Raw genomic sequence first — 15,033 nt, 5'->3', positions numbered from 1 at the left:
TATGAACCTGTTAAGAAATTAAATTTTTAAATTTGTGAAAATCTTATAACATTCAATGCAAACTGAATAATAAAATAATAGTATAGAAAACATTCACATTTGTAGAAAAATATTTACACACAGAAACTTGTCTAAATATGACAGTTTGTTATATTTATGGTATATAATTAACCAATTTTGGTATATAATTAACCAATTGTAATTTTAGCTGACTACAGCTCAAATCCTTGCCCAGGCTCAGTTGCAGGTTCAACCACAACAGGTATCTATAACAGGAGGCACTGCTACTTTAGTAAAGACAGTTTCAGCTCCAGGCACATCTTCCCTAGCTATTCCTGTTTCCGCTGTTACAGTTGGGGGTGTCAACATCAATGTCAGTGTTCCGCAGGTACATCTTCTCCATTCATATATTTGAAGCTGTTTACTAATTCTTTTTATAATCACTTATGATTAGTAACTTTTAAAAATAACTAAAAGAAATTAGTTACATTTAAATTTCATAATTAGAAGCATCTGTGCTATATAATGAATGATTGCACTTTCATTTCAAATAAGGCATGTTATTAATATTTACTTTTGCATCCACAGATATGTTTTAACAATCGTGTGAAGTATATAGATTAATTGTGTGAATAGAAAAATTAAATAAATTTCTGTAATTAATTTGCTTTATTATATAATTTCACTGAATTGAGCATACATCTTTGGAAGGAGGGATTTCTGAGAATTTCTGTGTTGATATTTTTAAATGCTGTGCTAACAAATAAAATACAATAAGGTCAAGTATGCTGTTCATTTTCAAGAAATGCTATTATTTTATTCTAGGTTTACAAATGGTAGATTAGAATTTTAAAATGTTGGAGATAAGGAACTGTTAGCAGATAGAAAATGATTCATAGAATGTGATGAGTTTAGATCCTGTAACAATTTTTTTTTTTAAATTAGGCCATCAGTATTTATTTTTATTTAATAATAATCATTATAATTCATATATTACCTTTTATAATAATTTAATAATTTCGTGATATGTTCAGGGTTGCCACACCACCAGGAGAACAAGGAAAACACAGAAAAGTTAAAATTTGTGTTAAAAAAAAAAAACGGGAAAATACAAGGGAATTTGAAAATTTTCATATTAACAGAGAATTTTAAGTTTCTTAGTTATTTTTCCTCATTTAAAAAATACCCATCACTAAAGATTGCAAGAATGAAAGATTGCAGTTGTATAGCTTATAAAAACTGAATACCATTGGCGCTTGTGTAATGCAGAAATGCATTTTTTTCTGCAGAGATTTTTCTGGTTTTGATTTGCGAGATAACTGTTCTTTTTCCATGAGATTCCTGAATTGCAGCTAATGAGCAAATGTGAGATTTCTGCAACTGCATGAAAGAATAGAATACATTTCTGGTGGAATTGGCAATGTTCAATCTACTGAAGCAGCGCAGCAGTATTTAGCCAACCATACTTGTTTATTGAATGTTTTGTTTATTATTTGAGAAACTGTGATCTTAAAATAGATTAGAGAATTTTTTTAAAGTATTGAGCTGCTCAAAATCCATATTTAATTGGAAAGATAAAAAAGCATTCCCGATTTTGCTAAGTGGGTTCAAAAAGGTCCTCAAAATCCAATTATTGAATACTGCTTTAAGAAAATTTATTAATCATGTCAAAAGTGGAAAACATACAAAACTACATTCCAGTTATCGTTGGCATTGGACTTAGTATCTAAAAGGAATACAGGAAAAGACACAAAATCCAAAAATGTCAAATATCCAAAAATAAACCAATTTCGAACTTTTTAGTTCAAGAACAATCATTTAAAGCTGAATTATTATGGGCAGTAAAACTCATTGTGTGACATATGTCCTTTAATTCATTCAGTGGAAAAAATTTCCCATACACTGGAAGTGGAATAGGATTTAAAAAAATATGTGTTAGGCCGTACAGAATTGCAGTACCTTATTTGTTATGGATTAGGTCCATTAGCTCTATGAAACTTATGGCTGACAAATCTGCAGAAATTGATGGTCAGATGCTTGAATTGGCAAAATTGAATAAATAAATAAAAAGTAATAATCAAATTATTGCGTTTTATTTCACCTGAGTTTTTAATTTTGTGTGGATTACATTTAAAGAGCTTGAGAAGTAATATACCACCATCACTCCTTAATACATAAGTTTTGTCTTGTTAAATTCTAGATAATAAAGATTTAAAAAAATTTCAGCATGTAAATATAAACTTTTGAATATGCTGTTCTCCAATAATGTTAATTTATTGCTTCCTTTCCTTGTTTTTTCCTCTCTTTAAAACCATAATGCATTATAACTAACACACGAGTGCTGTTTGTGCATTTCCGCATATCTTGAATATACATACAGGGAAAACACAGGGAATTTTTTTTCCAGATTTGAGTGGCAACCCTGATGCTTGAACTAGAAATTATATTTTGATATTGAAATGCAATTTTAGGGGAAAGCTGGTGCTGTTCCAGCCAAAGCAACTGCTAGTCTCACTAATCAACAGATTCGACAATTTCAGTTGCAACAGCAGCTTTTAAGTCAAGCCCGTAAAAGCAAAGCACAGTCTAATTTAACTCAACTTGCTAAGGTAAAGTATTAAAGCTTATATTCTCTATTATTAGAATTAGACTGCATTCCAATTTTTACAATAGTTACTCTATGAAAATGTTATGTGCTCATAATTACAGTATAAAATTTTCTATTCTATAAAACTGAATTATGTCAGTTAGAAATAATTCCAAACTTAAATAACAATATTAGTTCTATAAATTATTGTTTCAGCTTGGATATTTTGTAAAAATTTGGTTTAGAATCAGTGATAATTGAAGAAATACTTAGTATACCTAATATATATTTTGCATAGTTCTCTAAGCAATCTAAAAAACTTCAATGCCCTGTTTTTGAAATACCCATTTTTATTAAAAATATGAGAAATAATTTTTTGTTTCCTTCTCAAATTGCAACCACAAAATATAATAAATCACCAGTGAATAGAATTACTTGTTTACCTAAATATTGCGCAAGAAACAATCAAAAAATGGGGGAGGAAATTGCTTTCTTAAATTAATTATAAGAGCTGCTGCCAGTTTTCAGTGCTGTTCATTGAATAATACTTTGCAAATATTAGTAGATAGGTACTGAAAAATTTATTGATATGCAATTTTAACTACTTATGCGGGTGAAAATACTGTTTAAAAAATTTCAAAGTGGAATTTAGTTTGTTGTGTATAAAATTTTAATGAAATGAATTTTATAATTATTTATTTATTTTCCTTATTACCTAGTTTTGTAATTAAACTCATTGGAAATATAAATTCATGAACATTTTTATATGATAATAATAATGTTCTTATTATTATCATATAAAATGTTTATCTTTGTGTTTTTGTTATTTTGCGTAATAATTGTGTATAATAAGTATGCATTTACTGCATTGTGTTGTTTTGTTTAATTTGAAACAGCTCAATCTTGAATGTTTTAACTTAGAAGATAGTGTTGTTTTATTGTTTCTTCTATTCACTTTTTGTAGACCTCTGATGATGCAGATATGTATGTACACTTAGACCTTAATTTGATAGATTTTTTTTTTTTTTTTTTTTTTTTTACTGTACTTGAATATTATCAAATTTTTAGCTAAAATATGTTCACTGAAAAGGCATTTTAGCATCATCACTAATTTTTTTTGAATGACAAATATAATCATGCTTACAGAATGTAAAACTCTTTCTTGTTAGATTGTATAATGTTTCCTATAGTCCTTGAAAATTCTTGGGGTGCCCCAACAAAGTGATTCTTCATTAAGTCCTGGAAGATTAAGCAACATTTACACACATTTTCCCCCAATTTGCAGACCCCCCCCCTCCCCCAAAAAGTATGTTTGTCTATGATTTTAGATGGCATTTTAGAAGTCCATTTTCAGGAAAAAGAATGAAAGTTAAGTTTAAAATTAAGATTTTATCTCAAGTGTTAAGTTTAAATGCATTTTTTTATTGCTGTTTCACTTGGGAAAAATTTTTTATCAGTCTGCCAGTATTTTAAAGATTCCCCTTCCACCAACAAAGCTGGATTATTCAAAAAAAAAAATAATAAAGTGCAGATATCAGTGTAATTTTTACTAGTCATTTCCTACTATTTAATATACCTTTAAAAAATTATAAAGTTTCACTTAAATATATATTAAAGCATTTATATTTTGTAAATTTAATTTTTTTTCAAATTTATTTTTGATATAATTCAATTATCTTAACATTCGGTAACTCAATGTTCAGAACTTTTTAATATCTAAGGCTTTCAATTCAAGCTTTCCCTCTCAAATTGATAGCCTTTTATTTAAACACAGAAAACTAATGTTCCAACTATCTCCCAGGCTTTTAATTGGGTAGCAAATTAAAAAGCCTGTTTAAGAACCAATTCAACTACTTAAACGGAGAAAAGAATGGCATTTTATTTACCATATTTTGGCTTGTTTCAAAACCATTCAGTTAGACTGTTGATTTTGCCTGAAGAAATCCACCAAAAGGAAAGGAGTGTTGATATGAGGAAGTTATTAATCTAAGGTCTTTTCTCTTTGCAATTTGGTGAAGCAGGATTACCATATATAGAAAGAATCTTCAGCAATTTTAGCAGCTGGAAATAATATTATTATGCTATTTATTGTGTCTTCAGTGCTTAATTGTAGATTTAATATGGTCTTTAAAATGTGGAAATTCATGTGGCTTCTGTAAGGATGAATATTATTCATCTTACCGCCGACTCACTGGTGAGGGAGTATTGTGGTGGTAGCTTCATAAGTCAGTTAATAACCTCCGGACATGAGTGATCACTTTTGTCTAGTGGTTATGTTACACGGCTACGAACCCTAACTCTGCGAGTTTGGCCCTAAGCAACTCAACCACAACAATGTAATTTCTATAATTGCTTTTTTCAGGTTAATTATTCAAGAGTGGATCATACTTTTGATATTTAAGATAAAAATTGAACTAACTTATGGCCATTCTGAATCAAACTATTTAATTTTCATAAGCATTATTTTAATAAAATTGAACAGCCTCTGTCATATTCTTCTAATATTTGTAAATAGAATTAATTGTCATACACTATTCATTATTGGCAAGATGTAAAAATTATTTCCTTTATTTTAGTTCATTTATCGTATAAACTAATTCTAGAATTTATAATTTTTAAAAATTGAAACAACCTATTGGATATAAAGAAACTTCCCATGTAATGGAAATTTTGTCTATAAATTTGAAAGAGTGCGTAAGGCTAACTAAGAAATTAGCCAAGTCCATTAAGAAGTTAGCTGTTTTTATTAATATGCAATGATTATCTTCTCCTCTTTAAATCACATCTATTGAAATATTACAAATTAATTTATATTAAAGTAATGTGTCTAAATAATGAAATGAAATGTAAATTATATTGCATTTCTTTAAAAAATAAAATTGTAACTTAAAATTTTTTATATATTTAGTTTCCTGTTATCTTCTCAAGAGTTTTAAATAATTGTCTTTTTATTTCAGGTACAAGGTAAAGGGGCGAGCATAGCTGCTACCTCATTAACAGGATCTATGAATGCAGTTCAGATAGTTCAACACAATCCTCAGGTAGGCAGTACCCAGCAAGTAAAAGGATTGCCTACAGCAATGACAGTGCAACAGATACAGCAGGCAATGAAACAAGCAATTCCTCAAAACTTACCTGTGGTAAGTATTGCATTTCTTCTGAATGCTTGAATTTTCATTTGTAATTCGTGTTGAAAGTATTATGTTCATAAAAATTCCTGTGTAGCTTTTTAAAAATAACAAGAGAAAATATGAATTATTTAGATATGTTTCCTAAGAATAGAAATATTGAGAAAAAAGTTTCTGATGGAAAACAATTTTGATTTCCAATCATGGATTTGAGTTATTGATTAGCCGATTTGTATAAGTTTCATGCATTCTAAAATACTAATATTCTTTTATTGATCTGGAATGAATTATCATCCCATTGCTCAAACTTAACAACATTACTGTACACTTTCAATTTGACTATTGTTGTCAAAGAAGCATGTATTTTTTTTTTTTTTTTTCCTCAATTATTTATATCTGCCATATGAAATCAAGCATCAGTTTTAGGTTTGAAAGTAAAAATTATCACATTTTGTCAAGTTTTTCCATGAAAATTCTCAAAAGCTATAACCATTGTGATGGCTATACAGTATTTGATTTACTAATTCAAAAACCATTCCTGTGAATAAAAGAGACAGTGTGCGTAGTGTCATGAAAAGTGCTTAAATTTGAAAACCATTTTTAAGCACCTTAAAAGTGCTTAATTTTCAGACAAGGTCCTTAAAAAGTGCTTAATTTTCTCGTGAAAACAAAGAAAGCTTTTAGTTCAGTGGTTTTTTTTTTTTTTTTTTTTTTTTTCTTTCTTTCCCTACAAGTTGAAAATGAGAATTCAAAATCATGGTCCAGGGGTGTTTGTGCTCCGGGGAAACCCCGGAATTCCGGGGATTTTGAACTTTGATCCCCGGAATTTCCGGGGATCGTCGTTCAAAAGGAAGTAGGAATAATAATGAATTATTTATTTTGATCTGGGTAATTTTGTTTGCTTTTAAAGTAGAAAACGCAAGGTCAGTGTGTGTGGTGAAAACTTTTCCTTTCTTTCTCCAAAGGCAGTGATAATGCGTGAAAAGGGGGGGGAAACTTCTTTTTTGTTCTTTCCTTATTGCGAGTTATGACTCATTCCCCCGGTTCTCGGACATTCTCTTCTGGATTCTTTTCGAATTCTAAGGTTATACCAGAGTGATATTGATATCAAAAAAGAAATGCTCTACACATCTGATGAAAGTGGAAATCAAGTCAAGTGTACAATTGATAAATATTGGTCTAAAGTTTTTAATTTAAAAGATGATTTCACAAATGATTATAAGTATCCTACATTGGCTAAATTGGTCAAAGCCTGCCTTAGCTGCTTCCATGGCCCATTAGTGGAAAGTGCATTCAACTTAATGGATACACTTGTCACTGACTATAAAACCTCTCTTAAGATTGATTCCCTAGATGCAGTGCAGACTATTAAATATGATTTAATGGCTTCTAAAGAAACCTCATGTGAAAAATATGGCTCAAAAAATCCAATGACTGATCCAATTCACAAAGATCTCTTACTGAATATGAACAGAAGTTGGAAAACATATCAAGAGGACTTAAAAACATGTATTTCAGATGAGTCACCTATAAAAGTCTCTGAAAAACCTTCTACATTAGCAGAAAAGCAAACTGCTTCTACCTCTGCATGTGCAGTTCTCGATGAAATTTCTTCAACTGTAAATGAGGAAAATAAAAGTCAACCTTCCTGCAATTATGAAGTTCACCACAAAAGAAAGACAAGCCCACAAACATCAGAAAATAAAAAAAAAAAAGCAGCAGAAATTAGATAATTTTTTTAAAGAATTAATTCAGGTAATTTAAAATATTTGCATAAAATGTAGTAGTTTATATGTTTGAAAATTTATGGTTATGAATTTTGCAAAAAAAGTAATTCATTGAACTTTTATAATTAGGTCATTCAATACTTCATAATTGTAATTTTTCATTTCTCCCCCCCCCCCTTCTCGAAACTCCAAAATGCCGGTAGTAAGTCCGTAAAAGTTTCCGGGGATTTTTTGGGGTCCCACAAACACCCCTGTGGTCGCAAAGGCTTGTTCCAGATGTATGAAAAAAAAACTTAGAAAAGGGTATAATTCAATTAAGTATATCGGATTCCAGCGCAAATTAAGATAATGCTTAATGGTTCTTTTTCTCTCCACTCTTTTTTTTTTTTTTCAACAATGTGCATTGTTATTTATTGTTACAATGATATTTTATAAAATGGCTGGGAATTCAGACGTTTGATATCAGAGTATTGCAGTGGAAATGATGACAAATAAAAAGTCTCCAAAGATTGGGTCCGACAAAAGGAAAGGTTTAATTTAAACACAATTTATTATGAGGAAATAGAATTGAACACATGATGAACTATTTACAGATATGACGGGGAAAACTTATAAAAACATAAATGGTCATTACAGGACCTGAGACCAATACCGAATCAAAACATCTTACAAACAAAACGACACTTTTTTTTTTTTTGTCTTAATTCTAAAATTTTGTATATTAGCTACAGTTGCTAGGTTACATAAATGTCAGATACGATACCAATTAAATAGTTAAATGTTTAATGTCATGCGAAGTGATTTATTCATACTAATGACGCACAAAAGCAGGTTCAAAATGCATTGCATCATTTTTCAATAAAGTATGGGAGACAAAATAATTTGGAATTTATAACCTTAATGCCCAAATTTCCTAACATTTATTAAAATACTACAATAGCTATCCAGAAGGGGCAGTACGAAATGTGTACTATGCATACTTATTGTGAATCGAAAAACATTTGAATTTTATTTTTTGGTTTTGAAGAATTTATTTGTTACACTTGGTAAGTTTTATTTGTTGTAAAGAAGAATATGCGATATGGTCCGATCAACGTGAAAATAAGAAAACACCAGGTTGAATTTGATACATTAAAACAATATATCAAATTTGGGAAAAGCTGCTTTAAAAACAGTAACATATTTGATCATCATTCTTATTAATATGTCGTTTTGGTGCAAACGCTTGAATGACCTACTACAGGTATATTGAACTACAACTGCACTATATTGAATTGTGATTAATTGTGGTATGTAAATACAAAAGTCAATTGCGTAACATCTAGTATGAAATTTTTACTTGAAACCTTAAATTTTCACTGGTCGCGATATCTTTCACAGAATTTTTTGAATGTCCCCATCCATTTGAACATTTTTATTTGTTGAACTAATCTTGCCAAATTTGTTTTGATTAAGTGAAAAAGAAACTACTGGATCTGGTACTTGACATTTTTAAAGAATTAAAAGAAAAAAGGATTTAACAATTATTTTCAGGGCTTAGATTTTCTGATTTTATAATGATTTTTTTCTTTTTATAATTCTTATAGAAATTTTTTTTTCCCCAATGAAATCTCCCTTTATATATAAAGACTTGACCTGAACAATATCCAGCATAAAACCATTGGAGCATGAAATTTTGGAAGTTATTTTTGGGGGCATTAGAGACCCACTAAAAATGGAATTCTCAAACATTTAATTCGAAGTTTAATTAAAAAATAGAATTTTAACCTGTTTTCATCATAACATCAAAGCATATTATTACAGAAAAATTATTTTAACACCATTTTAAAGGTTAAAAATGAATAGTTTTTCAATGATAAAAGTTTTGTTTGGTTGAATGTATTTTTTAATTTTTTTTTTAATAATTTTTGTGAAATTAGTTTTGGGCATAGTTTATAATAATGAAATTCAAAATAGTATTACTTTTTCGAATTGTTGAATGGCATTATTTTGCAGTTGTTAAAATTGTTGTAATATAAGGGAAGGGGGCTTTTTTTTTTCCTTATTATTTAAATTTAACAAATTTTTAAGCAGTTCATTCATTTGATAAATTTTATTAAATTTTTAAGTAATCTGATATATTGTCTTGTTGGCTTCAAAGAGGACTTAATAATAAAATTCTTCAATTGGATTTTTACGTTCTCCTATAAAAAATTTAGAGAAAATGTTGCAAACGTCAAACAATTCGAACGTGAGATTTTAAAGAATCTCTACGTTTCAAACTTCCTTGAATTCGAAAAACACATTTTTGGAAAACATCTGTCTGTGATAAAAATAAGCCAAAAACACTTTAAGCTAGGCAAAAGTGTTTTTGGAATGAAAATTGGTATACGGTCGTCACACCAAATTTTTAGATTTTGATCAAATTTTCAGCAATATCCATTTAGAGGAAGTCTGTCCGACTGTTCGAATATAAGTTAGCATGATAGCTACAAAACGAAGACAGCTGGAGGGGTAACATTTGGTACACAGATTTAATTTCTATAGTATAAACATCTGTCAAATTTTGAGGTAAATCCAACCATGGGTTTACTGTATGTTGGTCTGTATTTTCAGAAACATGTAAACGTGATAACTCAAAAATGCACTGACTTAAATATATCAAAACGTGGTATGTTATTTTGAGTCAGAATTTTTGTTTTAATCAATTGGGAAGAATGCATCTAAAACCCAAATTCGCTGGTAAATTCTCATTTTCTGGAAGTATGCTTGAAAGTTTTGGGAGAAATTCTCCCCCTGACTTATTTTTTGTTTTGGTTCCTACTACGGAGCTGATTTCATGAATTTTTTTTCCGTTATTTATGAAAACTAGAACTTGTTAAAGAATATTCATCTCTTGATAAAATATATATAACATTTCTTCTGTAATTTTTTAAGTATGAATTTTGCTTATAAGTTAAAAAGCAGGTTTTCATTAAATTTTAGGATCGTTAAACGTTCAAAAAAGGTCTTTACTACACTTTAGAAATAAGAGGTGATAAGGCAATTTTTTTTTAGTCTGATCATTTGTGAATGCTGCTATTATTTTCTATTAAAATGATTTTAAAATCTCATTTAGAACATGGCATTGTTCCATCATCAATATCATGGCAGTTTCGCCAATCATATGATGATAGACATGGGAATGCTTTAGTTCTTAACTTTATAAGATGGCAAATAAAATTTCTTAATAGAATGAGTCAGTGCAGGTAGAAATTTACTCTTTCCATCCCAGCCATGTTTAATCGTATTTGTTGTTGCTTATATAAAAATTAAACATAAAAAATATTTGGTCGTGCTAATCTTCTACATGACTATCGACAATTTCAGAAATGTTGCATCTATCTCGATGATTTTTTTTTAATTTTAAGAAATGTTGAAAAAGTTCATAGATTTTTATTGTTATTCTTATAAAAGTTAACTTAATTTTTTTTGTATTGATATTTTTTTATTTTTATAATCATTTCTATATTTTTGTCGAATCCCAACAGGCATAATTTTACAATAGAAGACGTTGTGCAAATACAGAAATAAATATTAAAATTTAAAGAACAAGCATTTAAAATTAAGTTTTAAGAATTTTTTTTCCAATAAAATTTATGCATTATTATAAAACAGAAAAAAATACTATGCCTGTAAAATACACAGTTTACATATGCATGCTTATACAAAGGTGCTTAATTTTTGAGATTAAAGTGCTTAAAAGTACTTTTTTTTTCTTCAGTTTCTCACTACACACCCTGAGAGAGTATAAGGATCTAATTAAAAGGAACTGGTGGTGAATAGTATAAAAAGTGTAAATTGCAAAAGGCTCTTTTTTGACCTTAAAGCCAGCAAAAGTCCAAAAATTTTAGTAGCTCTTCTCCACCTGTTGTATTGAAATCAATCTTTGGGGATTTCTTGTTACAGAATGCATAATCTCAATTAAATGCTTCCCATAGATAATCTTCTCATTATTTTTTGTGATTAGTGAACAACTCACACCACCGTCATCAGCAGGATCATTGATATTTTCAGTGTTTTCATCCTCAGATGACACTATCAAACATTACTTGTTCTGATATTACATTACTATTAAGTCTGCTTCACTGTCATCTGCTTGAACATCAGATTCTTTTGAAAAAAAGCTCTGATGATGATCATCATCATTAAGGTCACAGTCACATATTCTTTTTTTTTTTTACAAGTTTATTTTAATAAAACGAGAGATATATACACATATACTCAATAATACTGTTGATGAATCAGCGCTCATACCAGTAGCTAATAATCCTCTCTAAAGATCTATACTTGTTTTGCGAAGATGCATTTTATAATTTCGTACAAGAAATTTGTCTGTCTGAGGTGCTGTCATGTGTTTGCATCCACTTTTATCTTTCATTTTGGAGAAATTGTCCCAAAATTTATTTGCTGATTAATAATCCTAAAAAACTGGATTTTCCAACTCCAATTGCTTCAGTCCTAGAAGCCCCACAGTTCTAGAAGTATGCTGACTAAAGATGTCAACTTTAATACTTTTCCTGGGAATAATATTCATTTTTTTTATACATGTTAGAACAAGACAGTTCACTCGATCGATTGCTTCTTGCAGCAGCTGAAACACAACTGATGGTAAAATGTTGTACATGTGATGATCACATGGTTAAACCAGTTTAGACTAGTCAAGGCCAACCCCTTTTTGTAAGAAGTTTAAATGAGTTTAAGGCAGAAAACTCCCGAGAAAAAAAAAAGAATTTTATAAAAAATGAAGTTTGTTCCAATTAATTTGCACAGTACTATATGTGTGATGTTGCGATTCAGATTTCTTCATTTATTTTTATATACAGCAGCAAATCAAATTAACAGTATTTTGGTGATATATTAAGTGATGCAAAATTTTGTACATAAATATTACTGAACAATTGACGACATAAAGTCAGATTTCTAGCATTTATAAATAGCATTCTCTTCCTAACAAATTCAAAAGTTTTGCTAATGTAAATAAAAATGGTATTTATTCAATCCCTTGCATGGTTCTAACTTAACATTTTGTGTTTGCTACCAGAAGAGTGGACTTTTTTGAAGAAACATTCAGCTCAATCAAGCTCTGAATAATGGTAGTGGTAAGATTTAAATATATATATATATATATATTATTTAAATCCTCTTTAGTGGACACATGTAACATGTTTTTGGATGCAGTTGTTTGGGAGGAGACCTGGCAGCAATTTTTTGAGATATCTGAAGCTCTGTAATAATGTATAAATATGCTATCTGATCATTAATGTAGTAGGAGTTTCTTTTTATTATTTGAATGGTGTGTGTAATTTATATTATCATTCTATAAGGTTGACCACATAGTCAAAAATGCTGGCCTAAATCTGGATTTAACAGTAGCAGCATTCACTATTTGTTTGTGTTAAATGATTCCTGTGTGTTGTATTTTTACTTTCCAAAGCATAATATTCATCTCTTTTCAAGTGTCATGTCCAGCATTCAGTTGCTGTAAGTGACAAATACCTGCAAACTGGTTTCTATGTAGTCACTTCAAGTGCAGTAATCAAGAACTGCACTGTCAAGTTGATTCTCATGACACATACTTTCGTAAATACTGTTTATCTAAGCATTTTGCCTTCCACTGTATTTTCAATTCAATATCTGACAATATTTATGTATTGTACCTTTTTCTAATTAGGAATATTGTATTGTTAATGCAGTTTGTCAAAAATAGACCTATTCTCTTGGCTTATTGCTTGAATTAATTGATATTTTTAATGGTAAAAATATGTAGATATATCTTTTACTTTAAGAGTTGATTCATACTCCATTTTAAATAAGCATAGAATTCTGCTTTATATTTTATCTCCATTTCAGGTTGTGACAGCAACTCCAAGTCTTCCAAGTGTTCCTCAGCAACAACAGCAGTCTGTTACTCTGAGAGGTGAACCTGGTGTTTCTAGTTCTGTGAAAGCTCAAACAACAACTTTACCATCTACAACTTTAACCACCAGTGGTGTCCTAAAGGGAACACCAGCTGTTGTTGTTGGGCAACAACAAACAGCTGCGATTCTGCAGCAGGTAGCTGCCTCTCAGTCTGGATTAACTCCTCAGGCCGTGACTCTTGCTGTTCGTGCCGCACAAGGCCAGCAACAGCAGGTCCAAATTCAAGTTCAACCTCAGTCACAGGTGGTTTCAGCTGCACTCCAAAATACCCAGAACCGAATCCAACAGCAGAATACAGCACAGGTCTCGAGCATTCTTTCTCCTACAGCAACTATTGTTCAGCAAGTTGCTTCTGATTCTACAGTCCCTTCTTCAACTCATGTTGTTATGCATACTGTTGCAACATGCAGTTCAACGTCTGCTTTAACACTGACCACTTCACAGTCGAATGCTCAGGTTGTGCAAGCAGCTATGCAGGTTGCACGACAGCAGCAACAACAAGCAGCCGCTGCTGCAGCAGCTGCAGCTGCACAACAGCAAAAGGCATCGCCTTATACCATGCGACTGAGAAATCCTCCTAAATGAGGTATTGAATGCTCTATAGCTGTTATAAATAGCTACAATTCCATAATTAAACAAAAGCACCATTTTGTTTTTCTTGAAGAGTGTTGTCCAACACATATGAAGACAAAGACAGTTTTTGATTTGACAACATCATATTTCACTATTTGACTTGTGAATCCACTAATAATTATTTCCATTATACATCATTTGAGATTTTTGAATCCTGTACAATCACAAGTAGAAAAAGTGAAAGATGTGTTTGGTGTGTGCATGAGGTTCATCTTTATGAATTTTCATTAACTCATATTTAATTTAACTTGTGAAAAAGTAGATAAAAAAATTGCAAAAATTTTTGTAGCATACCAAAGTCTTGCACCGTTTTAGGTGAAAGAACAGTTTCTTTCTTTTCATTTTTGACTTCACTTTTAAATGTTTCTGAAAAAGATTTGTGTAATATTCTAGTTGTAAATAAGAGAAATTGCCTTGCCATTGTTCATCATTTAGAAAATCCTCTTTGTATAAAGTGCTTTCATTCAGTGTTGCTATCGTCCAAATATGAGGAAATATTAAAAACTTGTGTGTCACTCCAAAATGTACAGATCATAATTAAAAAGATAAACAGCTATTACTGTTTTGTTTTTATTTCTTTGAAGAGCCAGAATAAAAAAAAATTATTCTCATACACTTTCTGATCAAGGCTTCTGAGGTGCCTAACGTTGGTTCATGTTCATGTATTTGGACTATTTCTGTTTCCTAAATAAAACTAGCTCAGGGAATGTTGAACAGAAGGGAAAAAATCTAAGCAGTTACATTTCTTTTTATTTATCTAAATATTTCTTCATTGTAGCTGAGACAATCATAGATTTGATGTACATATGTCTTTGCTGACAAAAAGCCATTGCCAATAAAGTATGGATTCCATATTTTAGGAATTGTATCTTAAAAGTTCATTAACCATGATACAAATACAATTATTTATCAAGAGCCGTGCTGTAGAAGTTGAGCAAAATAAGAAGTGAATTGGGCATATTTCTCTAAATTGAAAATGCTGTCAAACTATTCACATTCTCGAAAGAGACCAAATTGG

General features: G+C 30.1%; 1 protein-coding gene across 2 annotated transcripts in view; it reads left to right on the top strand.

The window, feature by feature from the left end:
• The window catches only part of LOC129966529 (helicase domino-like), a 133,382-nt gene extending 118,808 nt beyond the window's left edge, over positions 1-14,574 (top strand). For both annotated transcript variants that reach the window (XM_056080970.1, XM_056080969.1), the window contains 4 exons: positions 209-388; positions 2,472-2,609; positions 5,545-5,727; positions 13,314-14,574. In XM_056080970.1, coding sequence (XP_055936945.1) covers positions 209-388; positions 2,472-2,609; positions 5,545-5,727; positions 13,314-13,967 — 1,155 coding nt within the window. In that variant the 3' untranslated portion in view covers positions 13,968-14,574. The remainder of the gene's footprint in view (positions 1-208; positions 389-2,471; positions 2,610-5,544; positions 5,728-13,313) is intronic.
• Positions 14,575-15,033: the final 459 nt, after the last annotated feature.

Source organism: Argiope bruennichi, chromosome 4, assembly GCF_947563725.1.
Source record: "Argiope bruennichi chromosome 4, qqArgBrue1.1, whole genome shotgun sequence".
Lineage (NCBI taxonomy): Eukaryota > Metazoa > Arthropoda > Arachnida > Araneae > Araneidae > Argiope > Argiope bruennichi.
Note: the sequence above shows the minus strand (reverse complement) of the source record. Positions and strands in the feature narration are given on the sequence as shown.